Source organism: Aquarana catesbeiana, linkage group LG08 (assembly GCF_042186555.1).
Source record: "Aquarana catesbeiana isolate 2022-GZ linkage group LG08, ASM4218655v1, whole genome shotgun sequence".
In the NCBI taxonomy this organism is placed as follows: Eukaryota; Metazoa; Chordata; class Amphibia; order Anura; family Ranidae; genus Aquarana; species Aquarana catesbeiana.
The window spans coordinates 110,346,074-110,364,215 of record NC_133331.1 but is presented as its reverse complement, the minus strand read 5'-3'; the positions used below and the strand labels follow the sequence as shown (position 1 = coordinate 110,364,215).

Here is an 18,142-nt window from a genome sequence, read left to right as displayed (position 1 = left end):
AAGATGTGAACGGAGCCTAAAAGCGTCCCTGATAGACAGAGAGCTGCAGCTCTAAGTGCTGTCACTATTATGGATGGTCAGCACTGCTTGCTCAGCTCTGTTTAAGGTTATCTGCAGCTACCTGTACACTTACAGGGCATCAGCAGATCACAAGCACCAAATCATCTTTGAGGGTCAGTTCACACCAGAATGCGGTACAGCAAACCTGCTTTCTGCGCGCGTTTCCTGCACAGTGTTCAAAGTGCACTGCAGTTGTGATCTGCAGTGGGCGTCAATGTTAATTTAATGATACCCCAAATGCAGGTCGTAAACGCAGTGCACTTGCCTGCACCTGATTGAATGGTATAGAAATACCATGTGATCTGGTTGTAGTGACTTTCCAAAAGTACTGGATGCACTACTTTTGGTGTGGTGCAGTGCAATTTGATGCCATTCAAAATGAATGGGCTCAAATCGCACCACACTGAACCGCATGTGAACTGCACAACTGGGGCCAATTTGGACATTTTCACTTAGGGGTGTACTCACTTTTGTTGCCAGCGGTTTAGATATAAGGCCCCTTTCACACTGGGGCAGTTTGCAGGCGCTATTGCGCTTTAAATAGCGCCTGCAAATCGACCCGAAACAGCCACTGCTGTGTCTCCAGTGTCAAAGCCCTGAGGGTGCGGTGCGCTAGCCGGACGGGAAAAAAAGTCCTGCTAGCAGCATCTTCAGGGCGGTGAAAGAGCGGTGTATACACCGCTCCTGCCCATTGAAATCAATGGGGCAGTGCGGCTATACCGCCGGCAAAGCGCCTCTGCGGAGGCGCTTTGTGATGGTTTTTAACCCTTTCTCGGCCGCTAGCGGGGGTAAAACCGACCCGCTAGCAACCAAATACTGACGGTAAAGCGCCACCAACATTAGCGGCGCTTTACCGCCGACGCCACCCCCGCCCCAGTGTGAAAGGGGCCTTATGGATGTGTGTTGTTATTTTGAGGGGACAGCAAATTTACACTGTTATACAAGCTGTACACTCACTACTTTACATTGTAGCAAAGTGTCATTTCTTCAGTGTTGTCACATGAAAAGATATAATAAAATATTTACAAAAATGTGAGGGACGTGTGTGTATGTGTATATATATATATATATATATATATATATATATATATATATATATATATATATATATATATATATATATATATATATATATATATATATATACACACACACACAGAGAGAGAGAGTAAATCTTCGCCTTGTAAAACAACCCATTCAGTTTAAAGTAGAAATGTAAATAAAAAAAACAATTTGTGTATAGATGTAAAAAAAGAAAAAAACAAAAAACAAAACACAACAAGCTAAGATAAACACCTTTTCCCCTTTTTTTAAACGTGATCACAATCTGTTCTCAGCTGCATATGAGCTGGGGAAGAGAAACAGCAGCACACTGATCTTCCCAGTGAAAGGCTGTACAGGGTGTTGTGTCAGGACAAGATTAGAGGAGAACAGGCTGAGTTCACAGCATAGCTAGAGAACTGACCACAGTGTGTTCTCCTGCTTAGTGAGGTTGGTTTTTGATAAGAAAGCAGAGGGACTGGCAGAACACCAGGGATTTCACATAAAGGAAACAATACAAAAAGAACAGGATACTTTTTCATACAAACATAAAAATAAAATAATAATTGGCACCAGGCAGCTTAAGTCCTAATGTGCTAGTATGCATCGCATACTAGCACATTATGATAGACTTACCTAAAAACGAAGCCCTCCAACGGTGCGCGGTCACCGCTGAAGGCACTTGCACCCTCACCCGTCTTCATCTGAGTTTGCAGGCTTTGATGTCGTCACTCCCATGCATGTGCGCTGGAGTCACTGTTTACGGCACAGGTATACCGTTCTTTCAGAGCGCATGAGCCGCTGACATCACCCACTGCACCAAAAGTAAATATCTCCTAAACGGTGCACATTTAGGAGATATTTACTGTATCTATAGGTAAGCCTTATTATAGGCTTACCTATAGGTAAAAATCATACAAGGGAGTTTACTCCCACTTTAAATCATGCCAGTAGCACAATGATACAAAACATACATAATATGGAGGAATGCTAAATCTATTAACCAGCAAAACCCTAATGAGGGCATCATAAAAGAAATATTAATAAAATGCTACATAAACTGATAACATTCCTTGTATTTATGAGCCATGAGATACCGGTTTGAATAAAAGATGGAGTATTTGCAATATACCAAATTTTAGCCTCAATTCACTGCTGAGCATTTTGTGGCTTGGAAGCTCAAAGCTGCAAAACATTGAAGATCCAAATCTAATAAATGGTCCCTGTTCACATATGAGCATTTGTGGCTCAGTGACTGAACCTCCAAAAAGGTACAAGAACTACTAGTGAAGCAAAATAGGGTGTTGTTGATCACTTCAGTGAGAGCGCACAAAAAAGAAAGAAATAAAAGAAAGGGGGAAGAAAAAATGCTAATTGCTTATGAATTTCAGAAGCACTCATAATGAAAGTATATGAGGCCACAAATGTGTGATCATGCCCCAAAGAAGCTCCTGTATGGCACTCAACTCCAAAAGACAGGTAAAAAAAATGCACAAAAACACAAAAGCTTAAAAATAGCCTATATATACATATGCTGTACTCAGGTGTGAATGAGGGCTTACGTCTGAAGAATAGTCTTGTATTACACTTATGTCTATATATATATATTATGAAATGTGCCTTTTAGTAAAATCTGTATTTTGATTTCAACAACATTTATAATAATGTACTCCAACAACAGAATAGCAGGTAGGAAGAACACATGTTCATATTTGGCTAGATTATCCCCATAAATCTCTGGAATCAAAACAACATGCTGCTAACTGTAATTGGTGTCTTAGTGCTGATCTAATCTCTTTGCTGAAGCAAAAGAAAGATTATAAAGAATTATCAGGTCATCAACTCTCCCATATGTAAACCATGGACCAAAATCAGCAGAGTTATTTTTTTTTTTGCTTGGAAATAACCAAAGTGAACAGTTTGCAATCATGAGACCAGAAATAAACACATATAATGGAGGAGATGACATTATCCATTACAATTATATGTGGTAGGGGTAGAACCTGGCACCATGTGAACAATTTAGTACTGAGCCCCTTTTCAAAATAAATGATGTTCAATCTCCAGAAAATGGCTATGTGTTGACCAACTCCACATCCCCTTCTTCCATTTCTACACCTTATGAAGAATGATACAATGTTACATCTCATATTCTCGGCATTGTATAAGGCACGAAGGCTAGGTTCACATCTGTGCATGTGTGGTTCATGCATTTTCTAATACGTTTTTGCAGTACATTTTTGATGCATTTTCAAGATTCATGTGTTTTGTTTTTTTTGTAGGAGAAGACTGGTTGCTAAACACAAAACCTTACCTAAAATGCATGCACATGGACATTAGTCTATAGAGGCAAACATACGCCATTCTACATGTAAAAAGTCCTTGCAGAAAACTGCATCCATGTCCCTCTCCTCCTGTCCCTTCTGTATTCAACTGTACTGTAATTGTGCTGTCTCCCCTCTACATTGTAAAGTGCTGCGTAAACTGTTGGCGCTATATAAATTGTGAATAATAATAATAACAATAGTAATAATAATAATATGAATGGGACTCATAGGAAATAATGTTAAACAAATGGTAGTGTGTTTCTGCAAACACACTAAATAAAAAAATAAAATAAAAAAGCATAGATGTGAACCTAGTCTGAGATTCCGATCACAAACCATGCATTGCTGCCTCTCATCTGATCTGGCATGGCACACAGTATGCCATTATAAAGGCTGGTAAAAGGTATCAGCTCAGACATGGCACCTCTTATCAATATTGCAGGGCAGCGACATGGTGATTACAAAGCAGGCAGGTGCAGCCCCAACACTGGGGTGAGCAGAAATATCTACATGGTGTTATGTGAACTGAAATCCAATGAGGGTGAAGGATCAGTGTGTGGATCTGGTGCTTCTTACCTGCATGGCAGAGCCCCTCGCTTGGCACAGTCTGGACTAGTGAGCCGCTCGCCTCCTTGCAGCCATGAGACTGAACCCCCTCCTCCTGAGTTGGCAAGAAAGCAGAACACAGATCAGTTTCCAGGGCCTGCAGCTTCAAGAAGGAATTCTGCAAACAGAAGCAGAACATCAGGCAGTCTGCAACAAGCTGTACCACTGAGATAGAGGGAGGGATGGAGGGAGAGGGCCTGCTGGAGCACCCAGGTGATCTAAGGGGGGATCCTGGGGGGGTGATCTAAGGGGGGATCCTGGAGGGGTGATCTAAGGGGGTGATCTAAGGGGGGATCCTGGAGAGGTGATGGATGGTGGTGGTGCAGCACAGTGCTCCTTCTTGCAGGGTCTTCCTCTGGACACAGGCGGATCATTAATGGGGGAACCACCACAGCAGAGGAGACTACGCAAACAGCACACGTGGGCTGTGCAGATCAGACAGCGCTCATCATGGATATGTATTATTAATGACAAGGGGGGGATAAGGGGGGCCGGTGATTCCGTCAATCTGACCTCATTTTCTCCTAGATCAATGGACCTGCTGCAGGGGGGAGGGGAGATCGATGCTCTCCATAGGCTGCCCGGCTTCCATTCATGGCGGTGACATCATCATGTCCTGACTGCTGGCCACGCCTCCTCCAATTGATGAAAGCACACAGCTCCCCCCCCCCCCCCCCATACCTTCACCGGCTATACATGGTGTGGGCGGAGGACACGGCGCTGTCACAATGACATTCATCCTCCGCTGCGGACTGAGCTCGGAGTGTTCCTGGGGATGGATGGATCGGGGACACCGGGCCTGTCATCTCTGGGTGCTCCGAGTCCCCCCCCCATCCTCTGTACACAAACATCTCTATACCGATAACACCATACAATATCATATATCTCCATTGTGTGCCATCCAATCACAGCACACCACCTTACCGGAAGAAGCACAACAATCAGACATGTTTATATAATACACATAACAGTATTAAAAAAATATATTGTCATTATCAGGACCACAAATCATAGGAAGGGGGCATCTGTCATCTCTATGGGATTGCAGGGGTCATGCCCCCCCCCCTTAATTATTTTAAGTGGTATGGCCCCTTTAACCACTTGCCTACCGGGCACTTTTACCCCCTTCCTGCCCAGGCCAATTGTCAGCTTTCATCGCTGTCACACTTTGAATGAAAATTGCACGGTCATACAACACTGTACCCATATGAAATTATGATTTGTTTTGTTTCACAAATAGAGCTTTCTTTTGGTAGCATTTAATCACCACTGGGTTTTTTAGTATTAGTATATGCTGGAAAAAATAAATAAATAATTGGTTGGCTCTTTACCCCAATCTGTGATCAGCCGTGTCTAGAGGACTAAGTTGTCAGTTTATGAAACATTGAACAGCGGTGATTCCGAGGATCACCGCAGACCTCAGCTCATAAACGGTTTATGAAACAGAGATGATCGGAGGAACACATATCTCCACACAAATTTGCTGTCCCCTCAAAATAACTCAATACACAGCCATTAATGTCTAAACCACTGGCAACAAAAGTGAGTACACCCCTAAGTGAAAATGTCCAAATTGGGCCCAAAGTGTCAATATTTTGTGTGGCCACCATTATTTTCCAGCACTGCCTTAACCCTCTTGGGCATGGAGTTTACCAGAACTTCACAGGTCGCCACTGGAGTCCTCTTCCACTCCTCCATGACGACATCACGGAGCTGATGGATGTTAGAGACCTTGCACCACTCCACCTTATGTTTGAGGTTGCTCCACAGACGCTCAATAGGGTTTAGGTCTGGAGACATGCTTGGCCAGTCCATCACCTTTACCCTCAGCTTCTTTAACAAGGCAGTGGTCGTCTTGGAGGTGTGTTTGAGGTCATTAACATGTTGGACTACTGCACTGTGGCCCAGTCTCCGAAGGGAGGGGATCATGCTCTGCTTCAGTATGTCACAGTACATGTTGGCATTCATGGTTCCCTCAATGAACTGTAGCTCCCCAGTGTCAGCAGCACTCATGTAGCCCCAGACCATGACACTCCCACCACCATGCTTGACTGTAGGCAAGACACACTTGTCTTTGTACTTCTCACCTGGTTGCCACCACACACGCTTGACACCATCTGAACCAAATAAGTTTATCTTGGTCTCATCAGACCACAGGACATGGTTCCAGTAATCCATGTCCTTAGTCTGCTTGTCTTCAGCAAACTGTTTGCGGGCTTTCTTGCACATCATCTTTAGAAGAGGCTTCCTTCTGGGATGACAGCCATGCAGACCAATTTGATGCAGCATGCGACATATTATCTGAGCACTGACAGGCTGACCCCCCACCCCTTCAACCTCTGCAGCAATGCTGGCAGCACTCATATGTCTATTTCTCAAAGACAACCTCTGGATATGACGGTGAGCACGTGCACTCAACTTATTTGGTCAACCATGGCGAGGCCTGTTCTGAGTGGAACCTGTCCTGTTAAACTGCTGTATGGGCTTGGCCACCGTGCTGCAGCTCAGAATTTGGGGTCTTGGTAATCTTCTTATAGCCTAGGTCATTTTTATGTAGAGCAACAATTCTTTTTTTCAGATCCTCAGAGAGTTCATTGCCATATTGAACTTCCAGTGACCAGTATTATGAGAGAGTGAGAATGATAACACCAAATTTAACACACCTGCTCCCCATTCACACCTGAGACTTTGTTACTCTAACGAGTCACATCACACCGGGGAGGGAAAATGGCTAATTGGGCCAATTTGGACATTTTCACTTAGAGGTGTACTCATTTTGTTGCCAGCAGATTAGACAATAATGGCTGTGTGTTGAGTTATTTTGAGGGAACAGCAAATTTACACTGTTATACAAGCTGTACACCCCCCCACCCCCCCCCCAGAACTAGTGAGTTTTGAGAGGAGTTTTTCAGCTGTAAAAGCGCTCTAACTCTACAGCTAAAAAAACGCTGAAAACCGCTTCTACAAAAACGCAGAAAAACTCACTCTACAGCTAACGTTACTGTTTTTTTATAACGCCCAGTGTGCATGAGGCCTTAAGTATTCAGTATGTTGTGTCTTATTTCTATAAATTGAGGGTGTTTGTTATTAGTGCCAACTGCAATCCCATGGATTATCCCCACAAATTATATACCCTTTAAAATTCATTACGAACATCCATGTTTGAATTGAAAATGCTGGTTAAATTGTTGTGCTTTCTTTGGACCACGTTGGAATATCTATAATCATGTAAACACACAGGGAGTGATTCAGTAAAACATCTGCAACACTTTTTTTGGTGCTACTGACAATTTGGAAAATTTGCCAAATTCAAGAACATGTGACAGTTTTCCTGCTATTTTCACCGTGTGCAACAAATTCAGGTAGTTGTGTGTGACACTTTTACATTCTGATGCTTCATGCACACGAGATGCATTAGAAGAGGCAGCTATTGGTGGTTGTCCTCTGGGGTTTGTCTAAAGCACATGCATGAGCAATGACATATGTTTTTAACATACACCATCTGCATTTGAATCATACATCAGTGTGCATGTGGGTACTGAGTTTGATACATCCAGTTTAGTATTCTCTGTTACAGGGATGTGGTGTCCCAATTGATATTACAAAGAGGGGCAGGTCTAGTACGATAATGACTGAATGACAAGAAATTGCAAAATAAAAACGTGCTGAAGAGCAACTTCTAAACAATTATTTAATTCTTAATTGTGTTCTACTGAGTGTTCAAATAGAGAGTACAGTGTAAAGCTGGCCATAGATGGTTCTTTTTTTTCCATTCAGCCAACTGACTGAACCAAAAAAACAAACAAAAAAAAAAAAACCACATTCCTCCATCCACACAAGTGAGGTGGAAGGAGAAATCCCTCCACCTGGACATACTATTCTGGGAGTGGCTCTTTCTGCTGTCAGAATGCATTGATCAGCGGTTGCAGCTGCCGATCGAGAGCGGTTTTCCAACGTGTCCATTCGACAGAACTGAAATGATCACAATCTTGCTGAACAATGACAGCAACACACTGATAAAAATGTTACTGGTACCTACTGAACCAGTCGATTTTCAATCAGTGTACAGCCAGCATATGTTTTGTCTCCCCCTGTCCATCTAACTCAACTCAGCCTATATATAATTCTGAATAAATCAGGGAATTCTAGGTAAAGACATCACTGGATATGTGAACAATGAAGATGTATTTAAATGTTTTTTCAGATCATAACTGGAAAGTGTGTTTGGATCTCTTTTAAAATGCTGGATCACTTTTAAAAGCGGGAAAGTCCATACTCAGCATTGCAGTGCAATTAAAAAAAAAAAACTAAATGTGGCAGCTCCAATAGAATCACAAAATATGCCACAAATAGATAGTTAAAAAAATGAGACTTGCATAGACAAAATTGCAACAACATTTCTTTTTCATTAAGGTGGAACTTTAGTCAGAAAATTAAGTTCTGATAGGTCACTTCAGGCTGGCCCATTTTGCAGGTATACAGTGCCTAGCAAAAGTATTCACCCCCCTTGGCATTTTTCATGTTTTGTTGCCTCACAACCTGGAATTAACATGGATTGTTTGAGGATTTGCATCATTTAATTTACAGAACATGCCCACAACTTTGAAGATTTTTTATTTTATTGTGAAGCAAACAATAGGACAAAATACCAGAAAAAGTAAATGTGCATAACTATATACCCCCTTAAAGTCAATACTTTGTAGAGCCACCTTTTGCGGCTATCCCAGCTCCAAGTCACTTTGGATAAGTCTCCATGACCTTGCCACATCTTACCACTGGGATTTTTGCCCATTCCTCCTTGCAAAACTGCTCCAGCTCCTTCAAGTTGGATGGTTTGCGCTTGTGAACAGCAATCTTTAAGTCTGACCACAGATTTTCTTTTGGATTGAGGTCTGGGCTTTGACTAGGCCATTCCAACACATTTACGTTTCCCCTTAAACCACTCAAGTGTTGCTTTAGCAGTGTATTTGGGGTCATTGTCCTACTGGAAGGTGAACCTCCATCCTAGCCTCAAATCACACACAGAGTGCTACAGGTTTTGCTCAACAATATCCCTGTATTTAGCACCATCCATCTTTCCCTCAACCCTGACCAGTTTCCCAGTCCCAAATGCTGAAAAACATCCCCACAGCATGATGCTGCCACCACCATGTTTCACTGTGGGGATGGTGTTCTTTGGGTGATGTGATGTGTTGGGTTTGCGCCAGACATAGCGTTTTCTTTGATGGCCAAAAAGTTCAATTTCAGTCTCATCAGACCAGAGCACCTTCCTCCATACATTTTGGGAGTCTCCCACATGCCTTTTCGCAAAAATCAAAACGTGCCATTTTGTTTTTTGCTGAAAGTAATGGCTTTCTGGCCACTCTGCCATAAAGCTCAGCTCTATGGGCTTATTGTCGTCCTATGTACAGATACTCCAGTCTTTGCTGTGGAACTCTGCAGCTCCTCCAGGGTTACCTTAGGTCTCTGTGCTGCCCATCTGTTTAAGCCCCTCCTGCCCCCAAGCATCCACCCCCTTTCATGGGCTGGCTTGCTGTGTGTTTGGTTAGGGGTTTGTTAGTGTGTGTGAAGGGCACAGTATTATTTTAGTTTGGGGTGGTATTTTTCATGTGGGGGGTTTCTCATTTTAAGCCTTAACAGAACCAAATGGCCTTGTATGTATGGGGGGGGGGGGCAGACCATTTTATTTCGTTTATCTTTGGGGGTTAAAATCTTGCAGCTGCAATGTAGATTTATAAGTTTTCTCTAAAGCCGTACATCTTTGAAGCAGCATTTTGGATACATGCTACAGATGCACCACTTTACAGGCAAAGTAAGGCCCCCCAAGTTACTAGCTTTTAAGCAATTTGGCATTTTTAAAGGCACTTCTCCTTGTTTCATTTTAGGGGTTGTCTAAATTGGTGACATTGATGTATGTCTCTCAGGATGGGACCTGGGCCCTCATACCCATTTTAAGGCCAATAACTAGAATATAAGCCAGCTAAGTGGTTTAATTTAATTGGTTATAACACAAAATTGTTTGCATTTTTAATTATTATTTTATTTATTTTTTAATAAAAAGTCCCACCATAATCCTCAGCACCAGGCCCATGATGTTCTTAATCCGGCTCGGATTGCACCCACTTTGAAATAATGTGTCGACACTGGGTGAACTTGCATTTTGTGTGTTTCATGGACTGTGCTTGTGTTTTCAATTGCCTCATTAGCACACAAACATACAGTATGTTATATAAAGCTTGCAGATAGCATTCTTTACCTTGCCCTGAAAATAGGCCAGATTGCTTGATGGTGTGTGTGGCAAGAGTACATTTGGGCATCCCTATATATAGTTTCTAACACATGCATTTTCTGTTTGTATTTTGTTTATGTCTTTGCAAAACAGATGTGTTTTAGAGCAAGTATTTTTTACTTTTGTTTGTATTGGTTTTTTTTGGGGGAGGGGGGATATTTTTACCCGAAATATTTTTGATGTTGTCAATCTGTGTTGTTTGTAGGTTGTTCGTTTCACTTTGATTTAATTGATTTAGTCTGTGCTGCATTATTTTACAAAATCTTCCTCAAGATGTTGCGGCTAATGTTTAAATCCTTAAGAGACTGTCCGTTTGTGGGTGCAGTCCTTTTAAAGCGGATTTCCACCCTGAAAAACATGTTTACATATTCACACTCCTTTACTAGTAGTAAGAAACATTTGGGGGGAAAAAAAATGTCTTACTCACCAGAAACGCCCTGTTGCTATGTAGTGGCTCCTAATCTGCCACTTCTGGGTCTGCGGCGCTCCTCATCACTTCCTCCCTAGCCTGTGCTCCTAGGAAATGTGAGTCATCATTTCCCAGGAGTCAGTGGGCAATCAGTCAGTCCGACAGGAAATGACGCGATTTAAGGCAGATCACAGAGCCATTTTTAAAAAGGGAAGAAAGCCCTTTGTTGCCAGAACAGATTTGGATGTCCCATACAGAGCAGCTGAGCAGAATGAGCTCTGTTAAAGGCTGTGATATCTGTACTGAAGATATATAAAGACTATTTGGGACAAGATGTCAGGAATACCTCACCTTATCCAAGCGCTGCAAATAACCGAGCTGCTTGGAAGGATAAGGTTCCTTGTTTTACTCTATAGAGATAATGTTATGTATGTTGCCATAACAACGGGGCGGGACCTGGGGGATACCTGATGTAAGGGGGACACCGCTGGGGGATACCTGATGCAAGGGGGACACCGCTGGGGGATACCTGATGCAAGGGGGACACCGCTGGGCGATACCTGATGCAAGGGGGGCTCCACTGGGCGATACCTGATGCAAGGGGGGATCCACTGGGTGATACCTGATGCAAGGGGGGCTCCACTGGGCGATACCTGATGCAAGGGGGGCTCCACTGGGCGATACCTGATGCAAGGGGGGCTCCACTGGGCGATACCTGATGCAAGGGGGGCTCCACTGGGCGATACCTGATGCAAGGGGGGCTCCACTGGGCGATACCTGATGCAAGGGGGGCTCCACTGGGCGATACCTGATGCAAGGGGGGCTCCACTGGGCGATACCTGATGCAAGGGGGGCTCCACTGGGCGATACCTGATGCAAGGGGGGCTCCACTGGGCGATACCTGATGCAAGGGGGGCTCCACTGGGCGATACCTGATGCAAGGGGGGCTCCACTGGGCGATACCTGATGCAAGGGGGGCTCCACGGGGCGATACCTGATGCAAGGGGGGCTCCACTGGGCGATACCTGATGCAAGGGGGGCTCCACTGGGCGATACCTGATGCAAGGGGGGCTCCACTGGGCGATACCTGATGCAAGGGGGGCTCCACTGGGCGATACCTGATGCAAGGTGGGCTCCACTGGGCGATACCTGATGCAAGGGGGGCTCCACGGGGCGATACCTGATGCAAGGGGGGCTCCACGGGGCGATACCTGATGCAAGGGGGGCTCCACGGGGCGATACCTGATGCAAGGGGGGCTCCACGGGGCGATACCCGATGCAAGGGGGGCTCCACGGGGCGATACCCGATGCAAGGGGGGCTCCACGGGGCGATACCCGATGCAAGGGAGGCTCCACGGGGCGATACCCGATGCAAGGGAGGCTCCACTGGGCGATACCCGATGCAAGGGGGGCTCCACTGGGCGATACCCGATGCAAGGGGGGCTCCACTGGGCGATACCCGATGCAAGGGGGGCTCCACTGGGCGATACCCGATGCAAGGGGGGCTCCACTGGGCGATACCCGATGCAAGGGGGGCTCCACTGGGCGATACCCGATGCAAGGGGGGCTCCACTGGGGGATACCCGATGCAAGGGGGGCTCCACTGGGGGATACCCGATGCAAGGGGGCTCCACTGGGGGCTACCCGATGCAAGGGGGCTCCACTGGGGGATACCCGATGCAAGGAGGGCTCCACTGGGGGCTACCCGATGCAAGGGGGGCTCCAATGGGGGCTACCCGATGCAAGGGGGGCTCCACTGGGGGCTACCCGATGCAAGGGGGGCTCCACTGGGGGCTACCCGATGCAAGGGGGGCTCCACTGGGGGCTACCTGATGCAAGGGGGGCTCCACTGGGGGATACCTGATGTAAGGGGGGGGCTCTACTGGGAATGCCTCATGTAAGGAGGGACCCTACTGGGAATGCCTGATGTAAGGAGGGACCCTGCTGGGAATGCCTGATGTAAGGAGGGACCCTACTGGGAATGCCTGATGTAAGGAGGGACCCTACTGGGAATGCCTGATGTAAGGAGGGACCCTACTGGGAATGCCTGATGTAAGGAGGGACCCTACTGGGAATGCCTGATGTAAGGAGGGACTCTACTGCTCAAGGCTCCCACTGATTTTACATTATGGTCAATTATGGTGAATTAAATTTTATATTACAATGTAATAATAGTAATAATGCACTTCAATAATCCTGACACCATAACAACCATGGTGCCAGGATGATTAAAGCGCTAACACCAGGTGTTTGGAGTATCTTTATCTGCTGATTGTTAAACTTTCTGAAATACACATATTTCTATTGTGGTGTAGGATCTGGGCCTGCTGTCCCTCCATCCCTCTTTTTCTTTCTCTCTTTCTTCCTTTGTTTCTCCCTCCATCCCTCGTTCATCTCAGACTCTAACCACACCCCCTTTGAGTCACGCCCCCTTTAAGCCACGCCCAATATTTAGCTTAAACCACGCACATTCCCCCCACATCACACTTACAAACTAATGCCCCGCCCCCTAATTATAAAAAGCCTCCGCCTACAGACAAAAAAGTGTCCCTATAAATTTTTTTACAATGTTGTCAACTATGGTAGTGTAATAGGGGTTTACTTGTGTCATAAAGGGCATGTGTGTACAACCTAATATTGTCAAAAACCACATTGTAGTGCTGTGTAGTCAGCTTTATTGAATATATTCTCATGTGACCATGGTCACTGATGGCTCACAAAGCAGCAATAGCCTATTAAAAGGTTAAAGAAAATGCGCGTTTAATACACAGTTTGACAACATGCTTGTTCTCTCTGAACACATTTACCATGAAGAGGGCTGTGATCCCTCCAAGCAGGAAGCCACAGCATGAGAACAAGTGTAATGTTGTTTACCACAGAACAGCATAAAACCCAGTATAATACATTATGCATAACTGCCAACATTTGCACACAAACCACAACAGTAACTGCAGTCCACATAAAGGGCTATCCTTCATCCTCACATTCATAGAATGTGGGTATCCCTGTTCATATTGTCAAAGAATGTTAGTTACATGAAAGTAACATCACATCTTTATGGTTTCATTTTCTGCTACTTGGGGTTCATCTTTAAAGACCAGCTGCACTCAATATTGATATTTTAATTTTGCATGATCATTTTATATTGGTCCCTACAGAGCGGTAAAAGTCTCAAAATTAAACATTGTGAGGGTAGAGTTGGGTTTTTTTTGTTTCGTTTTTTTGGCAGAAGAGACATACAAAGTCTTTTAGCCAGAAAAACTTTTTTGCTCCTAGCAATTTTTGTTGTGTGTACACTGTATGGTGCATGGGCCTTGCTATTTTTGTTGTTGTTGTGTGTACACTGTATGGTGCATGGGCCTTGCATTTTTTTTTGTTGCGTGTACACTGTATGGTGCATAGGCCTTGCAGTGTACCACAATCCCCCCCCACCCCCAGCTTATTCCTAGCAATTGCTGAGAATGAAGCTGGGTGCCAGGTATGTGTGCCACAATGTACAAGACCCCCACCCAGTGGACTTTAGTTCTGCCTTAAAGCCCAACTCCAGGATTTGAGCTACTTTGAATAATGAGCTCATTTACCATGCGTTACAATAAAAAAATATAGCATATACAATTGCTATACAAGTCATATTGTAATTGATTGTTATTAAAAAAAGGACCTTTCCTTTTCAGTCTGCAGTGCTGTAATTTTCTGTAAAATGCATATGCAATATGGGTACCTGGAGGTGTTTTGTACACAGATTATATACAGAACAGTGAGAACAAACCCCAGAAATGTAATGTCCTGCTTGTGTGATTGGCTTACTGTGTTTCCCAGAAGTCCGCACTAAGATACAAATCAGATTTTGAGCATCCTCTGCAACAGAAATGCCATTTTGGTTAGATACTCTCAAAGGGAAATCATGTTGAAAGGGATATAGACCCTGACACTTTCCTTATTAGAGCCCTGCAGGTGCAGCAGCTGTTTGAGAATTATAAAATCACATCCATACAAATCCACCAAGCACATGGGCACAAAGAAACCGCTATTTCTACAGAATAACAAAATGCAACAAAGTTTGTTAAAATCTCTGCAATGTACATAGATCACCCACAGGGGAATGCTTTTTTTTTACAAAAGTGGAATTACTCTTAAAATATAGTATCCTAGGGAGGGTGCATGCACGCAGCCAAGGAAGATGAGCGCATAGCTTCCTAGCTCCGTGCCACCGGAACCTTCTCAACAGCAGATCGGGCCAGCTTCCCAAACTATCAGTGCTCACTTTACCCATGCAGCAGCGGTGGTAAGAGCACTACCCGCAGGTATGCACAGGACCCCCAAATATAAGTATAAACCTCGAGCACAGAAGAAGGCTTCTCTTGCCCCGAGATCAGGCAAGATGGGGCTCGATCATCCCAAACCAGATGACACCACGAGGCTCTCAGCTGCTGACCCGGCCTTTCAGGATGACAGCCAGCTGCAATTCCCCTCTGATGTGGGGAGCCTGCCTGAACATAACTCGGATGACATGCTCTACAAATTCCGCTCCATTGTGCGTAAGGAGATCACAACGGCTTCTTGTAAGTTATCTTCTGACCTGGTGAAAGGCCTTAAAGAATTAGGGCATCGTACTAACCAGCTGGAACATCATATCGACCTGGTCACTGCTGTGCTGGAGGGGCATGAATAAGAGGTCGACAACCTGAACGCAGAATTGGAAGCGTTATGGGACAAGCTCGAAGATGGCGAGAATAAGGCCCACAGGGACAATCTCCGCATCCGTGGGGTTTCCGAACTCTTAACTGTCCTGCAAGGTACAGCCACTGCCTTTTTTCAGGCATTGGCTCCAGAGATTCCTTTGGAGTGGTTAGAATAGGACCGTATCCACAGGGCCCTGGCACCCAAACCAACGGAACCAACGGACTTGTCTCCTGTTACCATCGCAAAGCAACGAAACCTAAAACCTTACCTACAGATACTGCAGACACAGGGGAATCCCCTTCAAGCTTTTTTTCTCCTATCAAGGCCGCCAGTTCCAAGGCTCTTCGCTGTCACTTCCAAGAGCTGAACTTTGACCCTCCCCCTACACAAGCACCAGCCGCTTCCTCTACATCCCAACCAAGTTCATCGCAACCGCCACATGAAATCGCCACCAGTGTCCCAGCAAAGCTCTCAGACCCTTCGCTCCCTTCAGGCGCAACGCTTCCAGGAGGTCTCTACAGAATGACAGGGGAGGCCCTGGCAGTCCATGTTCCATTTTTTTTTTAATGATTAAGCACTGTTTGATAGTGTGAAACGCATCAGTTCTTCCGTCCGTTCTGCTGTGGCATGTATTTTTGATTCCTTTTGACAAATAAAGGCTATTTTTTGGAATGCGACTGTCCAGGATTTTTCTCAAGTTCATTACTATATGCATTGCCAGCACCTGTGGCTTCCAAACTAGAGGAGAGGATCATTCCAAATTGACCTGCCTGGAGCGGTGATATTTCTTTCCATCTTTTTTGCTTTGCCTGGGCTTGGCATTATTACCTGGCCCTTACCTTTGGTATTCGACCCTGAGTCATTGGTCGCAAGGTGTCATCCGCAAATTTGGAATTGCTAATTGTTCTGTCCTGCCTACACTACACTGCTATGACTGTAATATTACTATATATGTTTTTTTTACATCTCTTCCTACTGGCCTCACTGGTCCTACATCTCACTGGTCAGCCCCCTGCCACTGACTTTTGTTTACCTTTCTACAGCTTGCCCCTCGCGGACCTGTCCATGTTTCCTATTTGTTGAACGTTTCTAGTATGCCTTCGTAGTTTTTCTACATTCTAGTTCCTAAATGACTTTCTGATGGCTACACTATCACAATCCACCCCTCTTTCCTCTCCGTCTTTTTTCATCTTGTCACTTGTTAGTATCCCTCTGCTATCCTATGTTTTCCACCATCTCCATGTCCCTACCGTCCTTGGCTCAGGCCTTTTACTTATATATACATATCTGTATGCCAATACTCATTGATTTTACTACTTTAGCTGGCTGACAAACATACTCATGTTTATAGCCTATACTCTTTATGGACTAACGAGGTTTCTAGGGATACATTATTCTATGTTTATTACCATCTCCATGTTTCCTACCATCTTTGGGTCCAGGCCTATCATTTCATGCATATATATCTTTATGCTAATATTTATTGATTCTACTTTACTACTTTAGATGCCTGACAAACATACTTATGTTTACAGCCTACACTCTTTATGAACTAACGAGGTCTCTAGGGTTATATCACTACACCTATGCCATGCCTGCTCGCCGTTTGGCCCCTGGTGGAGTTCCACCTGACTTCGCCCCCTCAGCTCCCCGGTGAGGCACCTGCTGCTGCTATCTTGGAGCCGCACACCTGTAGCCATGGTCAAGCTCAGTGGTGAGTATGGGGACCCATAACCCCTCCTACCCTGTGCCTTTATAACTAATACTGTGCCATTTTGCACACTATATACTTTTTTATCTTAGGTACAATGTTACACACATCCACCCCTGAAGAGCGAGCTGGATCTCACGAAACTAGTCGGGTAGTATGATGCCCGTGTACTATGACTGCCATTACATCCATGTACCAATATTTCTTGTTTATATATCTTTTTTTTGGCAACTGTTAGTGTTATCTACGCATCTAAACAATTTTACTTGAATAAACTATATACTGTATTTACTATTGTTATGTTTACTGGCGGAAATGGTACCCACTTCATTTAAAATCCCAGGGCGAATCCTTCGTTTTACTTCTGATTGCTACATCGGCCTACGTTATCAGACTTGCTTTCAATATTGCACTACAGATCCCACCTGCTGGTCATTCCTCTCTGCAACTACTTCTACCTATTTATTATTTATTTTGTGCGCAAGAAGAGAAAAGAAAAATTTATAAACAATGAATTTAATCCTACAGAGGCTGAATCCTTCTTCTCAAAAATAACCTTACCTGAGTTATCTCAGAATCAAAAAAGCAGTTTGGATGAGCCTATAACTATAGATGAAGTTGCTAACGCCATAAAAGACCTAAAACTTAACAAAAGACCAGGCCCAGATGGCTACTCGGCTTTATACTATAAAACATTCTCAGAAATACTCTCTCCCATTCTCACTGAAACTTTTAACAAACTTCTAGATGGACATTCTTTTCGGCAAGAAACACTAATGGCAATTGTTTGTATGATCCCAAAACCCCTTTCTGATGATACTTCCTGTGTGAATTATCGGCCTATCTCTCTGTTAAACCTCGATATTAAATTATTAGCAAAAATAATAGCAAAACGCCTCAATAGCATTATAGGAAAATTAATACATAGAGATCAAGTAGGCTTCATGCCAAATAGACAGGCAGGCGATAATATACGCAGGGCAGTGTTATTGGCACATATTGCTAAAAAACGGAAA

General features: G+C 44.4%; 1 protein-coding gene across 4 annotated transcripts in view; it reads right to left on the bottom strand.

The window, feature by feature from the left end:
• FAM13C (family with sequence similarity 13 member C) overlaps window positions 1-18,142 on the bottom strand; it is a 229,668-nt gene that overhangs the window by 58,377 nt on the left and 153,149 nt on the right. For 3 of the 4 annotated variants that reach the window (XM_073596307.1, XM_073596310.1, XM_073596308.1), the window contains exon 7: window positions 4,005-4,152. In XM_073596307.1, the coding sequence (XP_073452408.1) occupies window positions 4,005-4,152 (148 nt within the window). The remainder of the gene's footprint in view (window positions 1-4,004; window positions 4,153-18,142) is intronic. The other variant, XM_073596309.1, reaches the window with a different exon arrangement.